This window comes from Neomonachus schauinslandi, chromosome X (genome assembly GCF_002201575.2).
Source record: "Neomonachus schauinslandi chromosome X, ASM220157v2, whole genome shotgun sequence".
In the NCBI taxonomy this organism is placed as follows: domain Eukaryota; kingdom Metazoa; phylum Chordata; class Mammalia; order Carnivora; family Phocidae; genus Neomonachus; species Neomonachus schauinslandi.
The window spans coordinates 37,048,144-37,076,138 of NC_058419.1; the positions used below are offsets into that span (position 1 = coordinate 37,048,144).

Genomic DNA, 27,995 nt, shown 5'->3' on the forward strand with positions numbered 1-27,995 from the left:
ATTAATGAGAAATCTGTGAGGCCCGCTGCTGACGTTAGTAAACTCAGCCCTCTGCAATCACGTGGCTACCGCTCCTGCAAGAATTAGATAGGCTTTGCCAGGTTGATTTCTGACAAACTCATGTTGTTAATGATAATTTGGAGGATGCCAGGCCTTTTTACTTTCTTCCTTTCCTTTTTTTTAAACTTTACATACATCTGCTCAAAATATCTAGATTTGGTGGCCAATTATAGAAGTCTTTTCACAGAAATCTGGTGAAATAATGTCATTTTTAGCCTTCGACTCTCAGCTATGGCCTCAAATGATTAGACATGCAATTCTGAACTTGATTTATGGAAGATGGAGGCCAATTCTCTGGCCCCGGGCCTGAATGCTGGGATGGCAGAAACCCATACTGGAAAATTTTAGTTTTCCAAGTAGATGAGGGTGATTAATGGAGAGGTTCTTCTCAAATCCAGCTCCCAAGAGTAAGCTGCTGTGCTCCCTGAAGCTGAAAATGGAATATGGGGCCTGATTATTCCTAGCACCAAATGATTACAGACACAGGTTTGATTTTCACCATCATAATAGGTAAAGCAAAACAATAAAAAACATCCGGACTTAATGAAAAGAAAATACAAACTCTATACACTGAAAGCAGAGGCGAGTTTGTCTAATTTAGGCCAGTAATTCATGGAAAAATCCATTGAGAGCAATTTAAGTAAAAGGAAAATTAATTTAAGTGGTTTTCATTTTTTGGTCTAGAGAGAAATCAATATTTTGCTCACTCACTTTAGAAATTAAGAACAGAGAGCAAAAATCTACTGAAAACACAAAACCAAAATTAGTAAATTAAATACAAGCTAAAATCACAGTAAATAAGTAGATTTCAGTTACTATATTATATCTTAAAAGCTCTTTAGACGTGCATCTTGATTTTATATTGCGACCATTTGGGTTGAGTGTGTGTGTGAAAATGGGCAGTGCAAGGTGAAGCCAACACGAATGAAAAAGACAGCCGTGCAGCACACACAAGTACCCAAAAGATAAGGAATCAGATCAAGTTATTATGGGAAGAGATGAAGACACACCAAGACAGAGAAAGAGATAGGGAAATAGGGAAATAGGACAGAAAGAGCAATACAGACAGGTATATACCCATGAAAAGACAGGACAGAGGTTTTAAAAAGAGAGCTAGAAAGACAAACATTTTCTTGTTTGTTTCACAAATATTTACTGAGGCAAAAACAGATCCAGAAAGATGGGAGAGGCAGACAGGAGAAGCTCTGTAGATCTTTGACCTTGACCAAGTAAACTCTTGCTGTAGACTGAAATCGTACAAAATTGTTTCCTTTGTTTTTTGGAGGGAGGGGGCTACTAAGTAAAAAAGCCCTGTGCTAGATACCAAAGGAGACAAAGGGAGGAATAAAATCGACTCCCTACCCTCTAAGGACTTATTTAAAAGTTGAATTGGGCATATGAGTGAACTATCTACTGGTTTCAACATTCTTTAAAATGATGAACTAGCTGGGAATTTAAAACAGACCTGTCCACAGTGGCAGGCAGGATTTCTGCTTTGACTTTTCAATTTAGATTATAAAGGTTTTACAGAGTTATGGAGAAATACAGAACTTTCCTTTTGCACCTTCAGAGATCAGAGGCATAAATAACTAGGAGGGGAAATCTCTTTGGTATGCCAAGTTGCTTGGCGGCCGAATCTTTGTTCTTGGAGAAATCAGTCTTGCTTCATTACCTGGGTATCTGGGAGATATGTGAAACCATCTTTTACTTTTTTCTTTTTTAAATTCAATGCTATTTTTGGCTTAGTTGGGTCTTAGTGGGAAAGAACAATCAAAACAAAATTATAACATCTCCTACTTCCCACTCCCCAAGAAACAACTCCTGAAACAAACCTACTTTTTTGAAAAAATAAACAAATAGCTCCCATTTAGACCTACAACTAGAGTGGTGCTGCCCTTTAGAAATATAAGGTGAACTCTATTTTAAATTTGGGGGGAGCTATATTCTAAGAAGTTTAAAAGATAAAATTAATTTTAATAATATATTGTATTTAACACAATGCATGTAAAATACCACTTCAACATGTAACCAGTATATAATTTATTAATGAGCTATTTTGCATCATTTTTTCCTCCTAAGTTTTTGAAACTGTGCATATTTTAGACTTGTAGCATATCTCAGTTTGGACTAGCCCCACTGAAAGTGCTCAATGGTCACACGGTTACCCTATTGGACAGCTACGATCTGAAACGCTGCTTCTCTGTGGATTGTGTATCCCTTCCTATTATTAGCTCCACCAAAAACCCAACCAGAATACAATAAAATATAAAAGGCAACTTTTGCTTTCCAAGCTCCCTGAATACTGCGTTGTTTTAACTGGCCTTGGGGTGTTCACCTTTTGGGCATTAAGAAAGCGAGTTGAGGTGTATGTATGTGTATACGGACTGGAGAAGGTATGGCTTCCTTACTTAAGTAAAACAACCAGTCCACCAGAAGTTAAGAAGGAAAATTCCAGGTGGGAAATGATGGCTACAGAAGCCAGCCCTGCCCTGCACTCAGGTGAGGGAGACTTGTCTCAATGTGTTCCTTGTACCCTAATGTATCCCTCTGTCAAGTGTTTACCACTATAGACTCTAAGTTCTTTGAGGGCCCACATCATTACCTATCTCTGTCTCTCCAGCCTTTAGAAAAGTACCTGGCACACAGCTGGCACTCAATAAATGTGTGATAAACAAATAAATTAATTTAAATACATACAGTTTCTCACATTTGCTTGCATCAGACACATTTCAAGTGTTCCATAACCACACGTGCCACTGGCTATTGTATAGGACAGCACAAATAGACAACATCTCCATCATCACAGAAAGTTCTGTTTAGATAGCACCAGTCTAGAGCAATCGGCAGAAATACTATTTGACTGGTTAGGTGACAGGGGTCCCTAGGGACTAAAAACTCTTTTTATCCCCCCATGAGCAAGTAAGAATACCACTGATCTCAAATGACAAAGAATGAAGCAAAAGCACAAATATTTTAACCCCTAGAAAGTTCAAATGCAACAGCTTTATGGTTTCCACAGGAAGAAGAAACTTGGCCATCTATTTCTCCCTGAGTTTCTCCCTCCCTCTTCTGGTTTTCTTACCATAAGAAAGAAACCAGGCACATTCCCCACAAGTGCCCCAAGACCCTTACCCCCTGGCCAAAATATCTAATGAATGCTTTCCCTTATTTTGTGCGGTAAGTCGGCAATTTCAAAAGAAACTTCAGTGCCAAAGCTAGCGGGAAAAAATAAATAAAATATAAAAATCATGAAAAATTGTCAAGCTTATGTACAACATACAATTTTCTGAACCTAAGAATCCAAGGAAAAACAGTGAAGTACCCAAAGAAGAAATTGTCCATTCCCTTATCTGAAAATAGACTCCATTGGCTGAAGGGCTAGCATAATTCCGTAGGAACATTAGCTGTATCCCTTCCTCTCAGCCAGGAGACCTCTGGGCTACCATCTTGGTTCCTGGCATACAGTAGTTGATGCATCTAAGTATTTGCCTCCTTCCCCATTTAAGGACGCCTCTTAAGAACACTTCATTTGATTTTAAACAAAATGTTTCCCTGTTTCAAACATGGTAGCCCACTCTCAGTTTCACACTGAGATCTGAGAAACATGCCAAATTACAGCTGACTTAGAGAATGGATGACTTCCACCTTTAGCTCTAGTGAATGATCCAGCCCTGTGGTTCCCTTGTCTTGCTGAGGATCAGGATTTTCGGAGGAATTTTCCCAAAGTTCAGATTCCTGGGCCCTACTCCAGACTTCTGAATCAGATCTCTGGCAGCCGGGCCTGGGGATCTTTATTCTTAGCGAGCATGCTAAGTGAAAATGATGTACTCCTTCTCACTTAGGGATTATTGATCTGTTTCCTCCTTACTTGAAGAGTCAACTCTGCCCCCCTCTGGACTATGAGGTAAGGACTTCCCCTGCCCCCACTCTGTCACTGTATAGTTTGACAATGAAACAGGATCTGAAGCCTAACATCCGTACGGATGTAGTAGGGACAGGGATAAAGGGGGTTTTCATACAAGTTAGAGGTTTCTATAACCCTACGGCTTTTCCAGAGAAATCAGTTTGAATCTTCTAACTATGTGGGATTCAAATATCCTTAAACAATTCGCCCTTGGCCCGACATGAGTGCAGATTCCAGCAGGATGTGTTGCTAGATTAATTAACAGTCAGTCTGTCAGCTAGAAAGTCCAATATTGAGAATGCAAAACATGACTATAACCCAGGCTGTTATTGAATCTGAATGTATATCTCTGGTGCTTATCTTTTGATATTTTAAGTAACAATCACTTACCCTTGGCCTATTTTTTCAAATCTTGTGTATTTTTTCTTTGGGTCACCGACACTCACAATGCTTCCTGAGTTTGGGGGCGGGGGGAGAGGAAGAGAGAGAGAGAGATTTAAATTAATTGATTGATTTCCCTTTATTTAATACTAAAAATTACAATGCCAGAGTCAGTGACAAATAAAACATTAGAGCAATATGCCCATGGAATTTCTATAATTTATATGGCTAAAATACATTTTATTAAAGTAACAAACAGTACTATATTAATTAAAATAGTAGTAGTAACCCATGCTTTTATATTCAAAATTGATGATGTTTGGGAAACAAAAAGGATTGGACACAACTCAACATTTATAAAAAGTTCCCATAAAAGGACACTGTAGATCAGGAGATAAAAACATCTAAGAACTTGTATGAACTATTTAATAAAATCACTATCTTCTCTGAATTGGAGTGAAATTGAGCCCTACACTACATTCAGTTCTGCTGGACAAATATCTCTTGAGCCATGACTATGTACCCAGTACTGTGCTAAGGGTGATGGGGTCTAATAAAGAACAAAGTTGACTCATAAAGCAATGAGACTCATGCTTTCTGAAAACTACATCCCCAAACCCAGGACCCTACCTGCACTCCACACATTTTGTAACTTCATTGTAATAGGATTTCCATACCATACAGTTCACTCATTTAGAGGGTACAATTTATCAGTGCTCCCAAAATATGAAGCAAACACTGACAAGACTGAAGAGAGCTATCAACAGCACAAATGATCGGAGACTTTAATTAATAGACTGAACAACCAGAGAGAAGATCAACAAGGAAATGGAGAATGTGAACAACACTATGGATCCACTGGAACTAACACATTTATGGAACGCGTCACCCAACAACTGAAGAATACACATTTTTCTCAAGTGCACATGGAACGTTCTCCAGGATAGACCACATGTTAGACAGCAAGACAGGCATTCGCAAATTTTACAAGATTGACACCATACAAACTGCCTTTTCTAATCGTAATGGATACAAACTAGAAATCAGTAACAGAAAGATGACTGGAAAATCCCAAGATATTTAAATAAGATGTGTGAAAGAAGATACCTCAAGAGAAATGTAAAAAGAGTTTGAACTAAATGAAAATTAAATACAACCTATCAAATTACATGGGATGCAGCAAAAGCAGTGCCAAGTATTTTTTAAAGAAAGAAAAAAAATTAGTGTACAATTCAATGGCTTTTCGTAAATTTTTTGAGTTGTGCAAGTTTATTAAATTTCACCATGATCTCATTTTAGGATGTTTTCGTCACCCCAGAAAGAAACCCTGTACCTGTTTGCAGTCACTCTTCATCCACCCCTCCCCCTGACTTCCCTACCCACCCTCAGGCAACCGCCAATCTACTTTGTGTTTCTATAGACTGTTCCAAACATTGTAGAGTAAGGTTATAAACCACGCAAGAAAAACATTAATTTATCATATTTGGCTCTGGGAAACAAATACTGGTTTTGTTATTTCAAAAGAGCAAATCCAGTACTCAGAGGATGAATACACCACTCAGAACAAACCTAAAAGAAGTGCCATTGACTCTTCAACACAGTGCTCAAATAGGTGCAGAAAAATTCTGGGGCATAGCAGCATCATGGGAATACAGGTTTAGATTCTCAAGTGGACTACCTCAAAGGGAATCATTTATTTGGATGCCTCTGGCTCTCCTTTCTTTTTTTTTTTAAAGCAAACATATCAGTATCATTACCTTTGAGTCATATTTTACTATCATGGCCCCTGTTTCAAAGAAGTGGAGTGTCAGTAGGATAAGATTTACAGCATGAACTAATCAAGAGAAGGTCTGTAGATTCTACCTCCTAATGGTCACTGTTATTCATTCCCTCCTTTTCATGCCCATGGTCAGTGCCATTGTTCAGGCCCTTAACATCTCTTGTCCAAACAACTGCATTCGTCATTACCTACCCTCAACACTCTATCTTCTCTATCTTCCTCAATGCTTTTGGAATAGCGTAACCACGTAATTCACAAACCAAGACTGTCCTGGGTACATATTCAAGTTAAAATTTCTTAGTCTGGCATAGAGGGCTGTTTACCATCTAGCACCAACCAACTCCTACCTAACCAGACTAATCTCATATAATTCCTCTACTCTCCATCCCTCCTACTTTAAATCCTAGTAATGCTATCATTATCCAAGGCTTATGTCTTTGCAGATGCTCTCCCTTTCCCTTTCTTACCTAACCCATGAATTCCTATTTATTACTTAAACATTATCTCAAGTCATCCTACTTTATGAATTCTTCTCTGATTCCTCTAATGAGATTCTCATGTTTCTTCTTGAGGGCAGGAACCTTGTCTTTTCATCCCTGTAACTTCAGTGCGTAGAACAATGGCCATCACTGAACGGATATTTGTTGACCAAATGACTGAGGACAAGAAAGTATGTATTCAAGTGCTAAACTGCGTGCTACAAACAATACCTGGTGTTAATTCACACCTACCAGTAGATGGTATACCTTGAAAAAAAAAATAAATGTTTCAGTCCTGGACTGTTCATCAAGTTGTTAGATTTATTGTTGTTGGTGGGGGTGGTGGTTTGTTTTTTACAACTGAAGTCCATGTTTCAGTGAAATTAAATAAGACGTATACAGTATGTGAGTTGTTAAAATTCTTTTTCTTTTCCATTTCCAATCTTAGTCCATGGAACTACCATCTGTCTACTCTTTGGCCCAAGTGAGAAATCTGGGAGTTAGCTCTGACTCATCCCTCACCTTCACTACCCCCATGCAGCTGTCCACCAAGTCCTGAGCCTGTATCTGCTTACCTCCTAGAGACCTTGTCAATCTGTCCCTTCCCCTTGTTCCTACTATTCTAGTTGGGCCCTCATTGTTTTTTGTCTGGGCTGTTCCAACAGCCTCCTCACTGTACTCCCAACGTCCAGCCTCTTCACACTCCAGTCCACGATCTGCACCTGCCTCCGTCAGGATGCTCTAAGTGCAAACCCGATCAAGTGATTTCTTGGTTCAGGAGTCCTCCAAGCTCCTCTCCCTCCCCCCGACACCTACAGGGTAAAGCTCAAACTCCTTGGCATGGAGTGCAAGGCTCTTCATATCTGACTCTTGCTTCATTCTCCATCTCCTCTCCACCACTTCCCCACTCAACCCTCACTGCATTGACCATAACAAATTGCAGCTCATGATCAGCTCTTGCTTGACCGTTGAGCTTCCTCTCTTAAGACTCTGATCCCTCCACCTACCACCAATTTTATATTCAAGTGATATTGAATAAGTTAGCATTCCCGGGTGTATACCTTCTATACTTGCTATTCTCCTGCCTGGAACATCCTTCTTAAATTTTCAAGTTCCTATTAATGCTTCAATTCAGCTTCGATGGTGCCTCTCCTAGAAAGCCTTCCCTGATTTTTTTGAATAAAGTTAATAATTCCCCTTCTCTATTCTACTGTACCTTCTCTCTCTCTTTCTGTCTCTCTTACCTTTGCACTTACTCTGCTTCTCTATACTTAATACACCATGTATCCATCTCTATATATTTGACATCCCCTTATAGACTATGTCTTAAAGACAAGAGTCAGGTCTCATTCATTTCTGTATCCTCAGCACCTCCTCAAACAATGTTGTGTGAGAAATACATTAGTTACTCAATAACTGTCTGTTGAATTGAACTCAAATAAAATTAGGCATTTCCTTTTGTAAATGCCCCATATTTTAAGACAGGGGCTGGAGAACATATTTTACTTGAGTTACATCTATAGAATGCCACCAATTTAACAATTTCTGAATTGCCACTTCACCTTTCAAATTGTATTATCGATTTCTACATCACTGAGAACTATCCCTATTCAAGTCAGCTATTAATGGATAAGGGCCTGGACCTTTTTCTTTCTTTCTTTCTTTTTTGGTAATGAAATGATAATTTTAAAGTTACTTGAAACCATCATTTTATTCAGGAGTTTATAGTCTTCTAAGAAAGTTATACTATTAAGTTGCTGAGCAAACTCTTTTCCATAGACTGAGCAAAAGCAAATAAGCTTCAGCGCAAGCCACTTTCTGAATTATGATCAATTTCAATTGGCAGGGCTCAGTTAATGAGGTTTTATGGTAGTAAATTACTCAACCTTTATTTCCTTGGAATGCAGAGTTAAAAAAAAAAACAACAAACCTGGAAATAAATCCTTTCATGAGGATTACCAAAAGACAGCCATTTTGAGGAGCTCCAGCCTCTGGATTGAACTGCGGTTCAAATAAAATGGCGTCTCCACACCCACTACCCTTCACAGGAGAGTGTGTGCTGCCATCTACTGATGTGAGGCAAGTGCACAGGAGGTCTTGTTTACGATTCCCAATCACAAAACAAGCTTTTCAAGGGACCTCTTTCATCAGAGCCATTGTAATCTGCTTTTATAAATTACACTAAGGAAAGGGGGAAAAAAAACCCCACTGTGACACAATAGGGGAAAAACAGTGACAAAGATCAGCAACTCAAAATCAAAAGGACAAAAAAAAATAGCAACACCAAAACAATTTTCCTACCGGGGCAATTTCTTAAATAAGAAGCCAACTATTCATTTGAAAGTATAAGGATTTAAGAAATGACTAAATAGTAGTATTTGAAAATAGGGTTCATGATGTGGTTTCAGTAAAGCCTATCAGGGTATTTTCCTACATATTAAGCTAAGTTGAACTCCGACCATTAAAAAGATTATTCCTTTAGATACTGAGGAGGTTTTGATTCCTGAGGGAAAAAAAAGCAACAATAATTCTCTAAATTAATATTAGTCCTATCCGAGGGGGAAATTAGAAGAGTTTTGAGTGAGGAATGCTGCAGAAGGGGAGAGACAAGAAGAGATGGTGGGGCCCAAGACAAATTTCCTGCCTTATTTTGCTGACAGCGCCTTTTGGAAATTTTCTCTAAAATGTAGGGGTTTCTTTATTTTCCAACAGATTCAAACAGACCACAATGAACAAGCCAGACCCAGGCTATCTGTCTGTGTAAAACTGAAAGATGATCTGTTCATTTCAGCTATTAATGATCCCATGGTCTGGCCCCCACAATCAGCATCTGCGTGGAAGAGGGATAGCCTGGCAGCTCTGTAGTCTGGGCTGCCCACCTCACAGTAATTGGATCCCTGAGCCCAAAGAGGGCTGCCCTGCCCCCCTTCCCCATGCTTATGGTGGGATCCACTCTGGTATGGGCAGTAGGCTCTTCCTCAACCTCTCTGGCTCCCAGCCTCCTCTCCTTTGCCTCTCAGCACAGGCTCCTTTACTCCTTCCCTAAGCTCCAATGGGGACCTTGATTCTCTCAATGACTTCTCTATAAGGACCATACATCTTGGCTCATTTCTGGTTTCAAACATTCCGTCCCACTGGAAGACCCCCACTTTTTTATGTTGCAAAATACGGTGGCTCTCATTTGGCAAAAAGAACACGATAAATTTATACTACTATTTATTGCTCTAGGTGTCTTACATACTTCACCTTGTTTAGTCCTTGCCAAATCCCTATCACATCGGAACTATTATTACCTCCATTTTTCAAATGAAGAAACTGAAATTCAGAGGAGTTGAGTGACTGGCCTAAGGACACACAGCTAGTCTGGGCCTATGATTCAGACTCCTTTATGATTCATTCCAAAGCCTGGTCTAGTGTATGACCTTACTAAGGCTTTATACTCATGTAATAAAATGGTAATTACAATTTATTGAGCACCTACTGTGTACCAGGGACTGTGGCTGAGGTTTTTATATGCCCTATTCTCGTTTAATTATTATTATGACATGAGGTTGGTACTATTAATATCTCCATATTTTTCTTTTTAGATGAGGAAAAAGAGGTCAAGCAAAGTTAAATAACTTGCCCAAAGTAACACAAGCAAGGGGCTTGTCATTTGAATGTAGGCCTTTCCGACTCCAGTACTTGTCCTCCTAGTCATAGGCTGAGTTACATAAAATCCATCCTATAGACAGAGTCCTGAAATGCAGTTATGATTCTTCTCCCTGATGCTCAGAGGGCTGAAATAAATCATCTGAAGTTATATAGCCAGGCCGTGGCAGAGAGAGAGGGCACACAGGGAGTGCATGCCCAGAGGTGAAGCAGGAAAGACCCATTTTGCAGACTCTGCAGTATAGCTCAGTCTGGACCCGCTTCATGAAAAGCATTCCCCCATTTTTCTATAGGTTCTCCCTGCCAAGATCTGGAAGTGCGAGGTCAGGCTGGCAGTTACAGGTGGCCCACTGGTCAAAGAGAAGAGTCTCCTGAGGCCCGATCAGTCTCCAATAGAGATGAAAACACCCACGTCTTCATTAAAAAATGTAATCAAAGGCAGTTTCCTCCTCTTCATCATGTTGCTCAGGGCAGGGCAGAATACACAAGCAATGAGAGCGACCACAGCCCCAGCAACATTGCAGTCCGCAAGCAAAGCCAGATTTGGGCCCAAGAGAAGAATGCTTGTCTCTCTGTTGGTCCGTATAAGAAAACCAAAAATGCATCTGCACTCTAATAAATCGAGATTTGAAACAAAGACCCATCACAGTTATTTTTTTACGAAAGCGATGCTGTCAGATTTTAAAAATCTAACAAAATCTCACAGGTCATGTCTACATGTATAAAACAAAGAAAAAATTGAGGTAACTGAACAACTGAACTGGAATTATCCAGGCAATTCTTTCTTTTTCCTACCCTTTTCCATATATAGACTGTTGGGATATGCAGCAAAATGGGTTAATAGAACTAGTGTCACCTTTTTTTTTTTTTTTAAAGATTTTATTTATTTATTTGAGAGAGAGAGAATGAGAGACAGAGAGCACGAGAGGGAAGAGGGCAGAGGGAGAAGCAGACCCCCTGCTGAGCAGGGAGCCCGATGCGGGACTCGATCCCGGGACTCCAGGATCATGACCTGAGCCAAAGGCAGTTGCTTAACCAGCTGAGTCACCCAGGAGCCCCGTCACCTTTTTTTTTTTTTTAAAGATTTTATTTATTTATTTGACAGAGAGAGAGAGAGTACAAGAGGGGGTAGGGTCAGAGGGAGAAGGAGACTCCCCGCTGAGCAGGGAGCCTGATGTGGGACTCGATCCCAGGACTCCAGGATCATGACCTGAGCCGAAGGCAGTCGCTTAACCAGCTGAGCCACCCAGGGGCCCCGAACTAGTGTCACCTTTGAAGGCAAACAGAGTTGAGTTCAAACTCGGGCTCGGCCACTGCCTAGTTTGGCGACCTAGTCGCTTTAGCTTTTTGAGGCTCACTTTCAGCCATCTGTAAAATGAGGATATTGAAATCCACCCCAAGGTATTATAATGAAAATTAAACCTTATGACGTATGTAAAGTGGCCAGCCCAGAGAGTGCTCAATAGATGTGAATTATTACTACTGTTATTATAGCAAATAGTAGGTATTAGCACCAGAGGAATATTTAATCACGTATAGTAAAGTCAGTTGGCTGAAGTCCCAGTGGTTCCAGTTCCAAATGCTCACTGCCAACCTTTGCATTTCCAAGTACCTCTAGCTCACAATGTCTCAACCTCAATACTGCCGACATTCGGGGCTGAATAATTCTTTGTCACAGGGGGAAAGTAGGGGGGGTTGACCTTAGCATTGGAGAGATTCTAGAAACATCCCTAACCACTGGCCACTAGAGGCCAGTAGCGCTCCCTGTGCTGTGACTATAAACATGTCTCCACACATTGCCAAGTATTTCCTGGAGGGGAAGATGGCCCCACAACCATCTATGCAGTCTCCCTGTGGCCTCTAGCTGGAACTGCTCTCTTCTTTTCCTGAGGTCTTCGAGATGGAAATTTGCATGAAACCACACGGCTTCCTAGTCTCTAATTATATCACGTTACTGAATCTTATCATCTAAATAAAATTGTAAAAGGTTCCTGATGGCAGGAAATTGTTTTTCTATGGTTTCCTCCAAAGATTCTTACATAGAACAGACAAGTAGGGACTCAGTCAAGGTACATTTTTTTTCTGCTCTTTTTTTTTCATTCATTCACTCAAAAGGCATCAGTTGAGTGCCTTTATGAACCAAGCACTTTATTAGGAGCTGGACATATAGGAAAAGGAGACACAGTCCCTTCCCTTGAGGAGCTCACAAGTCTAGGTGAAAGAGGTGGGACTAGTATGGTGTGATTTGCTGCCATAAAGGCAGTAAAGAAGAGGAGCCCTTAACTCACACTGGGAGAGGCAAAGAAGGCTGTCCTGAGGAGGCAACTTTTGAGTTGGGTTTTGAAGGATGAATAGGAGTTAGTGAGATTGGGGGCTCTGATTGAAGATAACTAGAAATGTGTTAGATGTTTCTGTAGTATGAGTTTAATGACTATGCTTTACAGACCTTTGGCTCTTTTGAACAGACGATGTCCTTTTCTTAAATCTCCTTGATCCAGAAAGCTAATTGAAAGAGAATTGTTCTGTGAAACTGGAGTGAGTGTGTATGCACAAGCGTGTACACAATAATGACACCAGAGGAGGGAGTTTGCTAGCATTTGCTGGCCCTGCTCCCCTTCTCCACATAGAAATGCTCCTAAATTAAGGGAAAAGACTATATTACTGTGGCTGTTGGTTTTGATTGACTGCTTTGGGCTTTGAGGTTGACTTATCTATCATGATTGATCAGTTGGGAGACCTTGGGGGATAATCAAAAGATATGTCATCAGATTATTTTATTCCTTTCGGGAGCATCGTCTTAAAATAAAACTCGATGTTTAATTCATCGTGTCAAGTTTTCACCTTAATTGATTTTATCAAGCGAAAATATTTAGTTTCTGTCAAATTTGGAGTGTGGGGGAAGGAGTGATCTGGAATACAGAGCAAGTTCCAACCTTTCGTCTTTTGACTTCAGGGAGCCTGGAGTTTATGCAAGGAGGCCAAAACTTTGAAAGAATCAGTTCCCAGGGGCGCCTGGGTGGCTCAGTGATTAAGCGTCTGCCTTCAGCTCAGGTCACGATCCCAGGGTCCTGGGATCAAGCCCCTCATTGGGCTCCCTGCTCAGCGGGAAGCCTGCTTCGCCCTCTCCCACTCCCCCTGGCTTGTGTTCCCTCTCTCGCTGTCTCGCTCTGTGAAATAAATAAATAAAATCTTTAAAAAAAAAGAATCAGCTCCCATTTTACATGTTTTATGAGAGACCATCCCATGAAGTAATGATGGCTAAAAACAAACAAAACAAAACCCCCCCAAAACTCACTTAGCTTCTCTAGGATCTCCTCGTCCGTCATCTTGGATTTTTTCCTTTGCCGATCTGTGTTTCTATACAAAGTACTGGAGTTGGCGTTCTCAGCAGAAGGTGGTGTGACCTCTTTATTTGGTACTGCCGGTGAAGCAATGGATTCCAGCACAGAACGAGTGTAGATCTTAAAGATAAGAAAACAAGTTCTACGATAAAAACAGTAGGCCAAGTGAAGGGTATGAAGTCAAGATGCTGTCATGTCAATGAGGTTTTATTTTTTTTTTTCATTAAGACAAAATTTTAGAGCAGTTTTTGGTTCACAGTCAAGTTGAGAGGAAGGTACAGATTTCCCATCTACCCCCGTGCCCACACATCATAGCCTCCCCCATTGTCAACACTCCCCCGCCCAGAGTGGGACATTCATTACAACTGATGAACCTACATTGATGCATCATAATCACCCAAAGTCCATAGTTTACATACTGTTCTCTCTTAGGGTATACATTCTATAGGTTTGGACAAATGTATAATGACATGTATCTGCCATGATGGCAATGGAGTTTTGTCACTACCCTAAAAATCCTCTGTGCTCTGCCTATCCATCGCTTCTCCACACCCCAAACCCTACCCCCGATAAGTTTTTAAAGTCAAGTGATTAATTAAATATTAAACAAGAACTTTAAGTTGCTTCAAATATACTGTCCTTGAAAGCTCTCAGGACTCTGTCTTCTGAGGTCCCCATACATGCTGTGCTAATTCTGGTCTTGGTGCCTCTGCTTAGGCACTTCTTCCTACTTGATTCACATGGATTTCCTTCTCTAATTTAACTTCTGCAGTGATCTTATAACTTAGCACTTATTTGTATGTCGTTTGATATCATTCTCTAATTGTCATGTACTATCTCGTATCCTCAAAGAGCAACCTCAACCAAGGTTGTACCTGATATTCTAGATCAGGGAACACAGTAAATACTCAATAGGTAGGAGCTGATTAACTAGATTCTGACTCTACAATGGTTCCAGAGGACATCTTTTGAATCATTTAGGAATAGTCATTTGCAACTTACTGATTTAGTATGCTCGGGTCTTGGCGCAATAACTGGGGGGGGCTCATTGTCATCTTCTTCTTCTTCCTCTTCTTCCTCTTCTTCTTCAGACACAGGTGGAGCCAAAGGAGGCTCTGATGCTGTTTTTGTACTCTTATGACAAAAACAAAGTTTAGAGACCAGGTATTAACTCCCCGTTGTTTTTCTTCAGAAATGAGAAAAGGGAAATGAAATATTTAATCACATAGGGATATGAAAAAAACCACACCTTTTACAAATGAGCAGAGCCATCTACAATTTGGTGACCAGGACTGCCCACATTCAGAGGTAAATTCAGGCCATGGTTTTAAACATCATGAAATTTTTTTAAAAATCTTTTTATTTTCCACTGAGCTCAGAAGCAGTGAGCTATTCAATATTTGAAAGTTCAATCTTTTTTAAATCAATGAATAATATATTTTTAAAATGCTACTAGAGCCTTCAATTTGTACTGGGCAGATTGTCAATTTGCTGATTGATAGTCTGTCAACCAGAAAAGGGCTATTTTGTGCCTAAAGATCAGAGCATGCATATGGATATGGTAATAATACAGCTCTGCAAATACTCACTAAGTACAAGCAAGCCCATAAATGTTGCTTCCCTGTTCAGCCTCCTGGAAAGAAGCACTCAGAAAGTAACAGACATGAAGATCTAAGGAATATTCATCAACATAAATAATTATTCAGTCTTAACCAACAGGTATAAATGGTGATTTGCAATATTAAAAACTGCAATAACACCACCACCACCAAAAATAACAACAATTGTTGTATCTAGGATCGGTTCTTGATCATTCATATTAATTCAGGGGTAAAAATGGTTCCCCCAAAGCTGAATTTTGAAAGCCCTTTGGCCATGGTTCTCAAAGTTTGGTCCCCAGACCAGCATCATCACCAGGAACTTGTTAGAAATGCAAATTCTTGGGCTCTATCCACACTAATGAATCATAACTCTGGGAGTGGGCCTAATAGTGTGTTAATGACAAGCCTTTCAGGTGATTCTGGTTCAGGCTCAAGTTTAAAAATCACTGAACGATGATAGAGGTCTGTGCTGTCCATGGTTAATGAATAGTTACAATGTGGCTAGTCTGAATTGAGGTGGGTTGTAAGTGTAAAATATGTATCGCATGTTGAATATGTAACATGAAAAAAATTGTAAAATAGTTCCTTGGTGAAAGACATTTCCTTTTATGTTGCGTATATGTTAAAATGATAATATTTTGAATACACTGGGTTAAGTAAAATATCATTAAATTAATTTCACCTATTTCTTTTTACTTTTTCTCAATGTGGCTACTAGAAAATTTAAAGTTACATATATGGCTTTTATGACATTCATTTCTATTGGAAAGCACGATTATAGATGATTTTTTATTTTGTGTGTGTGTGTGTGTGTGTGTGTGTGTATTGGTTTTTTGTTGATGTCTTTGGGTATACAGGCTCAAGCTAATCCTAAAAAGAATTTTTACTTCTCAAGGACAAAGCTCCTGAGGTAGATACAGGGAGCTCTACTAATAGACATATTATATCAAAGGACCTCAACCTATGAATAAAATTCAACACAGATCTTCTACAATCATGTATAAACCAACGGTAGAGCTATAAGGTGCAATCATAGATCTGAGCGGAGACAGCAAGATTTATCTACTGTGCAAAGGAAGACAACTTAGAATTTATAAAAGAGTATTTGAAAGAACATTTGCTTGCCCTGATATACATACTGAGTGGTTTACAGACTAAAATTCATATACTTAGTTGATACTGGTTTTCTTATTTATACACCTATATTTATTCTTAATTTGGCCAAAATAGCTAAGCTATGATATTGTACTGTGGCTGTGTGGAAAGTGACATGTGTTAAAGACATTAAGTTTTCAGGAAAAAAAAATTCAGTGGGCAAGCTTAGAAATTGTCTTTAGTTTATTGGTGTTTGCTTTGAGATTATTTTGTTTCAGAAGGTTCTGCTCTATCTTATGCCAGCTGGGATCAAGAATGCACCTAATCATTGTTCATTGGTAGGAGGGCAGAACCTGCATATAAACTGACCACTTTTTATATGGCAAACAAAGCTCGCTTCTCTATTAGGCAATATGAACCCTGCTTCAGAATAGTAAGCTTTCCATGGGCTTATGAAAATATCTGAAGTCAGAAATAAGTCATTGCCTCCAAAATGTGACAAAAACCTCTAAAATCTAAAGTCATTAATGTCTAATTACATGTCTACGAAGTATACTACACGTCAACTTCACTTAGTGACTTATATTTAGTAGCTATAGAAATTTCATTACATTAAAAACCAAATTGTGGATTAGATCATCTTCTTTAGCAACAGCTCCTGAGTATCATACTGACTTCCAATAAATGATACCTAACCAAAAATTCAGTGTTACTTGTAATCAAATAATTTCAAAATCGATATTTTAAAAAATCACTTTAAAAAGTTTACAGCAAAAAAATTAAGTGGGGTAGAGGAGCCCTTTAATATATTTGGTACAACTCATCATGCAGCCTCCATAAATGAGAGTGTATACAGCCTATGAGGATCTAAAAATTGCCCTGGTGGCAAATAAAATGGGCCTAGGTCTAAGCTCCTCAGACTGCTACAAAGACCAATCAGTACTACTGACCAAGCGGTAACCTTGCACATCTCAACAGTGGCTATTTCATTAAAGAACATCCGCCTGCAAAATCTCACTGTTTCTTAACATTCATTACTATCCTCACTCTTCTCATTTCATATGGAGACCCTCCCCACCTTCGATGATAGACTAAAGGACTGTTAGAAAACCTAAAGTCTTTCATCTTCTGAAGGTTTGTGGGGCAGGAGGAAGACCAATGTTTCTGTTTATCTGGGACCAGACACTATACTGTCATGTTGGCTGGTTGGTTGGAAAGAATGTGTGGCCTTCAGGGGACATTGTTTTTTTTTTTAAGATTTTATTTATTTATTTGACAGAGAGAGAGAGAGAGAGAGAGAGAGAGAGAGAGAGAGAGCATGCACAAGCAGGGGGAGCGGCAGGCAGAGGGAGAGGGAGAAGCAGGCTCCCCACCAAGCAGAGAACCCAGTGTGGGGCTTGACCCCAGGACCCTGGGATCATGACCTGAGCCTAAGGCAGATGCTTAACCAACTGACCCACCCAGGTGCCCCAGGGGACATTATGTTTTGCAGGATGGTTGGGCCAGGGAACATTAGCTGACCTAGTAACACCAGGCGTTGGTCCTGAGAACTGAAATCAACATAATTTCCTGGCCCCATGTTAAGTAAGACCAGGACCAGGCATATTTTCCCATCCCTGTGTAATAATACTGGGGCTGAGCATACTTTCTTTTCCCTGTGTTAAACAGCATCAAGTGAGAGCATATTTTCCTGTTCTTATGTTAAACAATACTGAGAACAGGCAAAACTAGCAGCTTCTTACTTCAAGAAATGCTTGCTCTTGGAAGATAAGACTGAACCAACTGAAGTATTTTGCTTAGTAAGAATAACAGCTTGCTCACCAAGACTCTCTTGAAGACTCTCACTTCACCAACCTAAAGCTATTTAATCACAAACACTGCACAATCCTAACCTGTTCCTTGCCTTGTAAGACCTGCTTTAAAATCACATAGCCATGGGGGCCTGGGGGGCTCAGCGGGTTAAGTGTCGGACTCTGGATTTCGGCTCAGGTCATGATCTCAGGGGTGTGAGACTGAGCCCCTCATGGGGCTCCGCGCTCATGGGGAAGTCTGCTTCTCTCTCTCTCTCTCCCTCTGCCCATCAGCGCCCCCCCCCCTCCGCCACTCTCTCTCTCAAATAAATAAATAAATCTTTAAAAATAAAATCAAGGGCCGCCTGGGTGGCTCAGTCAGTTAAGTGTCTGCCTTCAGCTCAGGTCACGATCCCGGGGTCCTGGGATTGAGCCCCGTGTCAGGCTGCCTGCTCAGCAGGGAGTCTGCTTCTCCCTCTCTCTCTGCCCCTGCTCCTGCTCTCTCTCTCTCTCTCATGTGTGCACTCTCACTCTCTAATAAATAAGTAAAATCTTAAAATCAAATCAAATCAAATCACATAGCCATGCTCTAAAACCCTATAAATGTTCTCCCCTAACATCCCCGTTCCAAGATACTGCTAAAACTCTATAAAGGGAGGGCTCTTCCTTGCTGCTAGAGTTTAATAAACAGCTTTGCTTATTAACAGGTTTTTCTGGTGTTCTTTTTGGGAGTCACAGGTATAATGTCGCTACACTCTTCCTTCTAGGCTGAGAATGACTATGTCTGTTTAAACTTGAAAATAATATAGATAGGTACTCCGTTTTCTCTTCAGATGATAACCGGAGGGGAGGTGTGTGGGGGGTTGGGTGAAATAGGGGATAGGGATTCAGGAAGGCAATTGTCGTGATGAGTGTCTGGTGGCATATGGAAGTGTTGAATCACTACATTGTACATCTGAAACTCATATTAATTACACTGTATGTTAACTGGAATTAAACCAGCAAGTAAAGAATATTTTTGTCTTACTGAAAATTTGTGATATTCTTCTTGTGCCACACAGTGGGGCAAGGGAGGTAATTCTTTACTTGAGCAGGGTCCTGGAGTCTTTTAGAACTCTCCAGAAGGATACAGGTAGGTAGTGCTTTTCCATATAATTTCAAGGGTTCAGAGATCTTATAAAGCCCATCCGTATGGACTCTAAGTTATAAACTCTGCTCTAGAGCATACACTAGCTAGAGGAACTACCTTAGGAAACTCTTCTTTCTTTGAGCTTCCTTGTTAAAGGCCAAAGGAATTAGAAGTAAGGACCTTGGAGGCTCCAGATCATGCGAAGTGTGGTCTATGGGCCACTTTTGGTGCTTGTTTAAGATGCAGATTTCAGGGTTCCGTTCCATTTGGCTTGTGCCTTCTCCAGGCAGTTCTGATACACACTGAAGTAAAGGGACCACTAATCTAGATGAACAAAATAAACCAGTACTTCGAATCGAAAGCTCAATCTGTGTCAACTGTATACCCAGGTTCTCTGGGCACAAATCATGACGTGTTCATAGTATTGTTGCTACCTTCCACTCAAAATACTAGTCCAGGACTCTAAATGCATTACTTTACTCTCAATGGTCCAATACAAATATAAAATTTTAGAGTAGCCTTAAATTTAAGAGTAGGTCCCTGAACAGTATTTAGTGTTTAATACACTCATATCAAAGAAGCTACCACAAGTGAGCAGTAAAGCAGATGTCATAGGACTATGGGAGGTATTGCTGAATTCAATATTAATGACGTAGTCACTCATTTAAAATATTTAGTGGCCACAACACTGCTTCTATGGTAATTCCCACCCAGGCTATTAGAGGATGCCAAAACTGGTGATCAGTTTAGGCTAGGTCTATAAGGGACTGTCCAATCCCATTAAATCAGATCTTACAGGATAGCTAGCTGGGTCTACTTGGGAGTGTTTCTAATGCAAGAAAGCATAAGCACCGTCAAGGCAATCTCCCTCTGGAACCATAAGGAGAGCACGGGGTGCTCTCAATTCCCCATTCCTAAGTAGCTGAGTCCCACTGAAGGGATCCAATCTAAACTTAAGGGTTTAATCCAGTCCATTTGATCAATAGAAACCCAGCCTCAGTTAAGCAGTTTAATTAGTATCTCCACCTGGGAGTCCTGCCAGCCCTTCAAACTCCAAACTGTCCAGTAGGAAACTCAGCATCTGCTCACGGAAATTTGTAACTCCCGAAGGATGGCATCCTCACCCTTTTGGCTACCCTTGTATCATTTGAAGCCTGCAGTCACCTTTGACCTTGACCTTTCCTCCAACATCCAATCAATAACCTAAACATTTGAACCTCATCTCCATTCCTGCTGCCACCATCTCCCCTAGGCCCTCGTTACCTACGGCTTGGATGCTTGCGCAACTCCTCCAACTGGTCTCCCCTTCATCCAGCCTCACCCTCCGCCCTTAATTCACTCTGGACATTTGCTGTTAGGTAACTGTTCCCAAAGCATAAGCTTTCATTGCCTAATTCTCCTGTTCCAAAAAACTCCAAGGGCTTCCCAATGTATACCGGAAAAGGCCAGATTTCTTTCTTTCTTTTTTTTTTTTAATTTAAAGTTTACTTAGTTAACATACCGTGCAATATTGGTTTCCAGAGTAGAATTTAGTGATTCATCACTTACACACAACACCCAGTGCTCATCACGACAAATGCCCTCCTTAATACTCTTCACCCCTCTAGCCTATCCCCCGCCACCTCCCTCCATCAACCCTCAGTTTGTTTTCTACCGTTAAGAGTCTCTTATGGTTGGTTTCCCTTTCTCCCTTTCCCCGCCCCCTTCCCATATGTTCATCTGTTTTGTTTCTTAAATTCCACATATGAGTGAGATAATATGATATTTGTCTTTCTCTGACTTATTTCACTTAGCATAACACACTCTAGCTCCATCCACATTGTTGCAAATAGACCAGATTTCTTGGAATACCATTTAAGGGCCGCTATGATTTGGCTCCAACTTAATGTTCAAGGCTTAATTCCTATGATTCCTTTTCTTGCATCTGTCTTCATTCAAAACCACACCATTTTGTCCCCATGCTCTCCTCACTATTGTGCCCTTTCTTATGTTTTTCCTTTTGCTTAGAATGCCCTTTTCCATCTATTCCAGATCCAAATCCCCTCGGACGTTCACGATCTAGCTCAAATGCGACCTGTTTTATGAAGCATTTTCCAACTCAACATTCAACAAATATGTACCAAGTACCAACTTTGCACCAGGCACTGAGCTTTAAGCCCTCCGAGACAAGAGCCTGCTTCCTTTTTCCTACCCAGCTGAAAGTAATCTCTTTTCTCTGAGTTCTCATAGCAAATGGACATATTTTATGTTATGTAACATAGTCCATATTGTACTGTGTTTCTTGATGTGCATACTTCTCTTCCCTTACCAGAATGAGCTCCAGATTTCCTAGTGCTTGTAAGGAGGCACTCGATAAATATATGTGAAAAAAGTAAATATCCAGTTGTTTTATCTCCAAACAGTGAGAACATCATTTTTTTTCTGATTTGGTGGAATATTTTGATCATTATGTAGATTTAGTTTGAATTCCACAAGCAAAACCAGTAGAAGCACGTTCAAAAGAAAGAGACAGCATTTCAGGAGATATAAACTGTTGACAAAAATAAAAACCAATCTACCGACCATCCTAACAGGTTAGCGTTTAAAATAACTGACCTACCTACCTAAAAAAAATACTATTTCTTTGCCAGAATACCCAGCTTGTATTTATTATATCATAATGATATTAAGTAAATCAAGGGAGGAAAGGTAAGTATTCATCATGGAAGGTTGGAATTTTTGCTTTAGCTTACATTTAATAAACATATAGCATGTGCTAGGTAGTATACTAAGTATATTACATGCATTATCACATTCAATACTCATACAATAAGACTAAATACCTATGTCCAGAGCCTTCATTCTTTTTTTATTTTTATATTTAATTGTGGTAAAATATACATGACATACAAGTTACCATCTTAGCCATTTTAAATGTACAGTTGAGTAGTGCTAAGTACATTCACACTGTTGTGCGAACAATCTCCAGAACTCTTTTCATCTTGCAAAAATAGAATTCAGTATACAGAGTATTCTGTATCTCCTATGAGTAGAATCATATAGCATTTGTCTTTTCATGACTGGATTATTTCACTTGGCATAATGTCCTCAAGGTTCATCCATGTGGTAGCATGTGTCAATGGTCAGAATGTCCTTCCTTTTTTTTTTTAAAGTAGGCTCCATGCTCAGCGTGGAGCCCAACATGGGGCTTGACGTCACGACCCTGAGATCAAGACCTGAGCTGAGATCAAGACCTGAGCCAATATCAAGAGTCGGACGCCCAACAGACTAAGCAACCCAGGTGCCCCAGAATGTCCTTTCTTCTTAAGGCTGAATAATATTCCATGGCATGGATATACCACATTGATTTATCCATTTGTCTGTTGATGGGCACATGGGTTGCTCCCACCTTTTGTATATTGTGAATAATGCTGCTATGAACATGGGTGTATAAAAATCTGTTTGAAAACCTGCTGTCAATTCTTTTGGGTATCAATCCAGATGTGGGATTGCTGGATCACATGGTAATTCTATTTTTAATTTTTGAGGAACTGCCACACTATTTCATAGCCTTTACTCATTACCACTAATGATCTACTGCTATCACACTTGTCACCCAGGGTGACATCAAGCGGGCCAGCATCTGTCCTCTATAAAAGGTTGATTATCCAGGACTCTATGAATCAACAGAAAACTCTCACTAATGCTAATTATTTTAAAATAAAACCACACAAAGTAAGCCTTGTCTAAGATAATTGTCTATCTAATGCCTATGGGTATTCTTGCAGATACTCCATCATTTCTAAGAACTTTGAACTAGGTTACTTATTTTCTAGTCACTTCTCTGATCAGACTATCTATGTGAGTTTGGGCAAAGCTCCCCCACTGCATCTCAGTTTATTGGAACAGGTGACGCTCAGAGGTATAATGGTATGACCTCAGATGAGTTATTTTACCTCTCTGAACCTCACCTATAAAATGGAGACAATGGTAAGACTTCCCTCATCTGGTTGCAAGAAAGGTTAAGTGAATGTAAAATGTTATCATCCCAGTGCCTGGCACATTGTAAGTGTTGAGTAAAGAGAAGTCACTATCAAGATGATTATTATTTTCATGATTCTTTGTGTAAGAGAAATAGAAACATTTATCTACATAAAGATTTATACATGCATGTTCATAGTAGCGTTATCTACAAGAGCCAAAAACTGTCAATGGTCTGGAGATCCTTCAATGGGTAAATTATTAAACAAACAGTGGTACATCCATACCATGGAATACTACTTTGCAAGAAAAAGGAACAAACTACTGATAACACACAACTTGGATGAACCCTAAGAGCATTATGCTGAGTGAAAAAAGCCAATCCTCAAAGGTCATATACTATATTATTTTGTGTACATGAAATGTCTAGAAAGACAAATCCCATAATACCAGATCAGTGACTGCCTGGGGCTAGGGTGGAATGGGGAATAGCTGTAAGCAGGTATAAGGGATCTTAGGAGGTGATGAAAGTATTCTAAAGCTGGATCGTGGCAATGGTAGCGCTGGTATATACATTTACCTAAACTCATCAAACTATACACTTAAAAATGGGTGAATTTTATAGATTTAAATTATACCTTTAAAAGACTGGGGGTTTTTTTGTTTTTGTTTTTTTTTAAAGAGACTCTCTATCTAAACTGAATCTATGTGACGGTATTCTGTTGGACTGCCAGAAACCCTGATCACTCCAAACCATTTTCAATTTTTCACTTACCGAGGGATGGGCTGCTATGTATCCGTGTGCACTTTTATCTGGAAAGTAAAGATAAAGATGTCACCTTTATTTCATGAAGCCTGCCTCACTTAGAGACGTTAATAAAAAATTAGCCTGCATGCCTTTGACCAGAAGGAAATTCTCCAGTTCAGTATTGAATAGATATTATGACACATGACATCATTGTTCTGAAAATAGCTCACACCCTTGCCCCCTCACATGTCATTTTATAGATCTTAATGAAGGCCTCCAGCAAATCTCATCTATATGGAGGAATATCAAGATCAGCTACTCCTTTTTTTTTTTAAGATTTTATTTATTTGAGAGAGAGTGCACGCGAGTGCGAACGTGTGTGCAAGCAGGGGGAGGGGCAGAGGGAGAGGGAGAGAGAACCCTCAAGCAGACTCCCCGCTGAGCACAGAACCCAGTACAGGGCTCAATCCCAGCACCTTGAGATTGTGACCTGAGCCAAAATCAAGAGTTGGATGCTTAACCAACTGAGTCACCCGGGTGCCCCAAGATTACCTGCTCTTAGTTGGTATGAGTCTATACACCTATATCCAGAATTTGTCCCCTACTTCCTCCCTCCCTCCCTCCACCCTCCCTTTCACCCTGCCTTCCTTCCTTTCTCTTTCTCCTTCCCCCCCACCTCCTCCCACCCTATTCCTCGGTCTCCAACACTAGAGCATCCATGGAGTGTCTGGTGAGTTTTACTCAGCTCAGAGAAATACTGGAATGAAACACTTTTGGTTCTGGTCGCCTGTGGTTCTCCAGTGAACCTGGAGGACAGTTCTAGACTTCCTCACATTAATTAAGCACTGTTTGAAGTGTCACTAGGATCTCTGAGACATTTCACTCTATGTGGAAGACTAAATATCATAAAACCTCTCCTTGCTGGCTTTTTTTCTTTTTGGTTTTCTGCCCTGAAGAATAGCAGTTAAGCTATCTTCTCAGTTAAAAACGTCCCGTGGAGCCGTGAATTACTATACGCCTTAAGTTTGGGCTTTGACATGTCTTATGACCAAATGAGACACTCCTCCCCTTCCAAGTGTCCCCTTGCACCATCCTTGAAGATATTTCAAGCCTGTCCTATGTTAAAACCAATGCCGAGAGGTAGGGGCTCTTTACAGCTGGGCCACTAATGATAGGATGTTCTTCTCTTTTTAGATGTTAAATAATAAGTTGTTCTAGAGAGGCACCCCAGATCATCTTTCTTGAGAAAGATTTTGAAATGCAAAAATATTGTCTGGCACATATTTTTCAGTTGCTTATAGTGCAAATGTGCACCTCAAAGCTTCAAACAAAGGCTGGGTCTACGTGCTAGCAACTGAAGTCAAGATTTGGCAGGAACACGGCCATTTCGATTTCTTATAAATAGCCAGACATGATTTCTTTTTTTAAGCCTGATTTTGAGGTTGGATCAAAATAGCCTGGCAACCACAAAATGCATGCTGTATCATCAGGGTCCAATTCAGTGAATTGGAGGGATAAAAAAACTTCAGGAGACCATGGCTGGATCCATACACCTCTTATCTCATGGACACATCACAAGGCCTGATCCTACGTGACTAAGTGTCGTCTTCATGCCAGTGCAGAGACCAAACATTTGTGATTGCTGATTCAAACTGACAACTGCTGCTTCACTGAGCAATTAATTACCCCTACTTGAGTTCTAAAAACAACCAAGTGGTAAACCTCCTCATATCAACTTCACCTTCCAACCCATCTTTCGATTTACTGCCTTTGAAGTCATTTGGAGAAGGCACTAGAACTGGCTTCAGATGCCCTACAGGCATTCTGTTCTAATCCTGAGGCTCTGAGATGGGAATTCCTTGTTCTCTCTTTGATACCTTGGATTTCCTCTTACCTCCTGACGTAAAGCTCATGTATTTCTGGTTGTTGACCGTTTCTTTGGAATCGTAGAATTTGAGAACATCCAGGACGGCTTGTGGGTTCTTCTTCTGTTCCAGTTTTGTTATGTTGGAGGTTTGGAGTAACCGTGCCCACTGCTCAGGGATTCCCTGTGGACAACCAGAGGGAGAGAATGGCAGCTCAGAACATTCAGCAGCTGCATTTTTATGTTCCAGTAAAGTTCTTCACCAAGAAGCCCATGCTACCTGTAGGATTACACTTGGGAAACTGAAGTGACACTCTAGATTTAAAGTTAGTAACTTAATAATGAAATCATTCTCTTCTCTAATTAAAACACATAGGTAAAACTAGGATCCAACTTAAAAAGGGTGGGTGGGAGTATGACTGTGATAGAAAAAAAAAGCGCATGAAAATCACCTCCATATTAATTCTGCTCATCCATGAAATGATGTTTACGGCTTAGCTTATATTTTCTGGCGACTCAGGGCAGACATAGCAAGACTTCTCTAAATTTGTGCACAGTATAGTATAGTGCAGATCAATGGATTTTATATGACTGGAATCACATAAGCTGTTTCTGGGCATGTCGTAATCGGAAGATCTTTCTGAACAGAAGAAAAGCCTCACCTTTGGGCAGTTTACGCTTTGTGATTACAAAATGTAATTTGGGGGGGTGCTCTAGGGCTTTAATACAGAGGGGGATTGAGAGGAGGCAAAAATAGAATAGTGGAGGAGCAACACCACGGCGGTGCTAAATAGTTTCTCCTCTCCTCCCTCCGTGCCCTCCTCCCCACTTTGTTCGTTGGCCACATGGAACCTGGGGACTGTGACGCACGTGCCAAAGCCTTGTGAGAATTGGCAATACTCTAAAGCATTTAGAGCAGACAGGAGGGAGCGTTTGGAAATCTAACCTGGGACAATTGCACCAATTACGCTGAAAGGTTAGTTTCGCGTTGAGCGTTTAGCATTCTTTCCTACATGTCCAGCCTACAGATGTCCCCATTTCGTAATTGTCCAGCCTCCAAAGGCAGCTTGGAGCAAGAGACAGACACATCGTTCCTGCAGTGCATCTAGACACAATTTATGTGGCCTTGCCCTCTGAAGTCTCGGCAAAACAATGTGTGACGTGGGCCTCCAGAGTTTGGGAATGACAACAAAAAAGTGAGATAAGCCAAGCAACAACTCTACTGCACACACATGAACCTGCTGCAGTGCTATGACATCTCAAAGAAGCACTTTGATGCAAGCTTCTTTTGGGCCTGTGACGCACCTCTGGGAGCTTCCCTGGGCACATCTGTGAGCCATAGAGATCTGGCTGTAATGGACGTAAATAAAGAAAGAAAAGAAAGTTAAAACAGAATGTGGGACAACTTAGAAGGTGGGAGGAGATGAAACCAATGGGTCTGAATGGGGGGGTCATCCCTTCTCAAGTGGGGAGGTTATGAAAATCGAGAGGTCTTAACTCCATCAGGGGCAGGACAGGCTAGGACAACAGATTTCAGGAAACAGAGGAAAAAAAGACAACGTTCTCAAGTTGGGACGTGTAATTCCACTTGGGGCCAGATGCTTCCTCCATAAGTACACAATAGTAAGAATTACTGTTAAAGGACCGGAGAAATTACCAGAAGGCAGAAACATGACTTTGGAGGGAAGAAGGATGGCATCATGAAAAGCTCTAATGATAATTTGTAAGTCTGTATTTACAACCAGGTGATCACAGGTAGCCGATGGCCATGTGATGAACTTACAAATTTCAGTTCTCAATTCTGGTTAACCATTTCTGGTTTCAGCGTGGAAGTGTCTGTGTGGCTAAAATGGACAGGATGGCGACATGGGGATGCTAAATTTAACTGCATTCTCATTGATGCGACTCTTCTGCACGTTGCAGTGAGAAAGTCGTGACTGGTTTAGGGAAAACTAGATTAAGGATTTCCCACACAGCCAGACTCTACCTTTGAGTTTCTTTAGACCAGGGAAAGGGAAACCGTTTCATTTCAAACCATATATGAACAATTTCCATTTTAATACTGCAGTTCGGAAGTCCTGGCTTCCCACAGAATAAGATCGGATATAAGGTAATGGCTTTATCTAAATAAAGAGATTGTCTCCAAAGCTACAGAAACATGCTTCAACCCAACTGGTTTGATTTGGGATACAGGTCTTTGATTCCTGGCATT

General features: G+C 40.5%; 1 protein-coding gene across 1 annotated transcript in view; it reads right to left on the reverse strand.

Moving 5' to 3' along the window:
• PAK3 (p21 (RAC1) activated kinase 3) overlaps window positions 1-27,995 on the reverse strand; it is a 106,184-nt gene that overhangs the window by 36,424 nt on the left and 41,765 nt on the right. The window contains exons 5-10 of the mRNA XM_044911971.1: window positions 27,089-27,133; window positions 25,814-25,967; window positions 23,947-23,984; window positions 14,599-14,730; window positions 13,551-13,716; window positions 4,355-4,418 (exon numbers count right to left, since the gene is read on the reverse strand). Of these exons, the coding sequence (XP_044767906.1) occupies window positions 4,355-4,418; window positions 13,551-13,716; window positions 14,599-14,730; window positions 23,947-23,984; window positions 25,814-25,967; window positions 27,089-27,133 (599 nt within the window). The remainder of the gene's footprint in view (window positions 1-4,354; window positions 4,419-13,550; window positions 13,717-14,598; window positions 14,731-23,946; window positions 23,985-25,813; window positions 25,968-27,088; window positions 27,134-27,995) is intronic.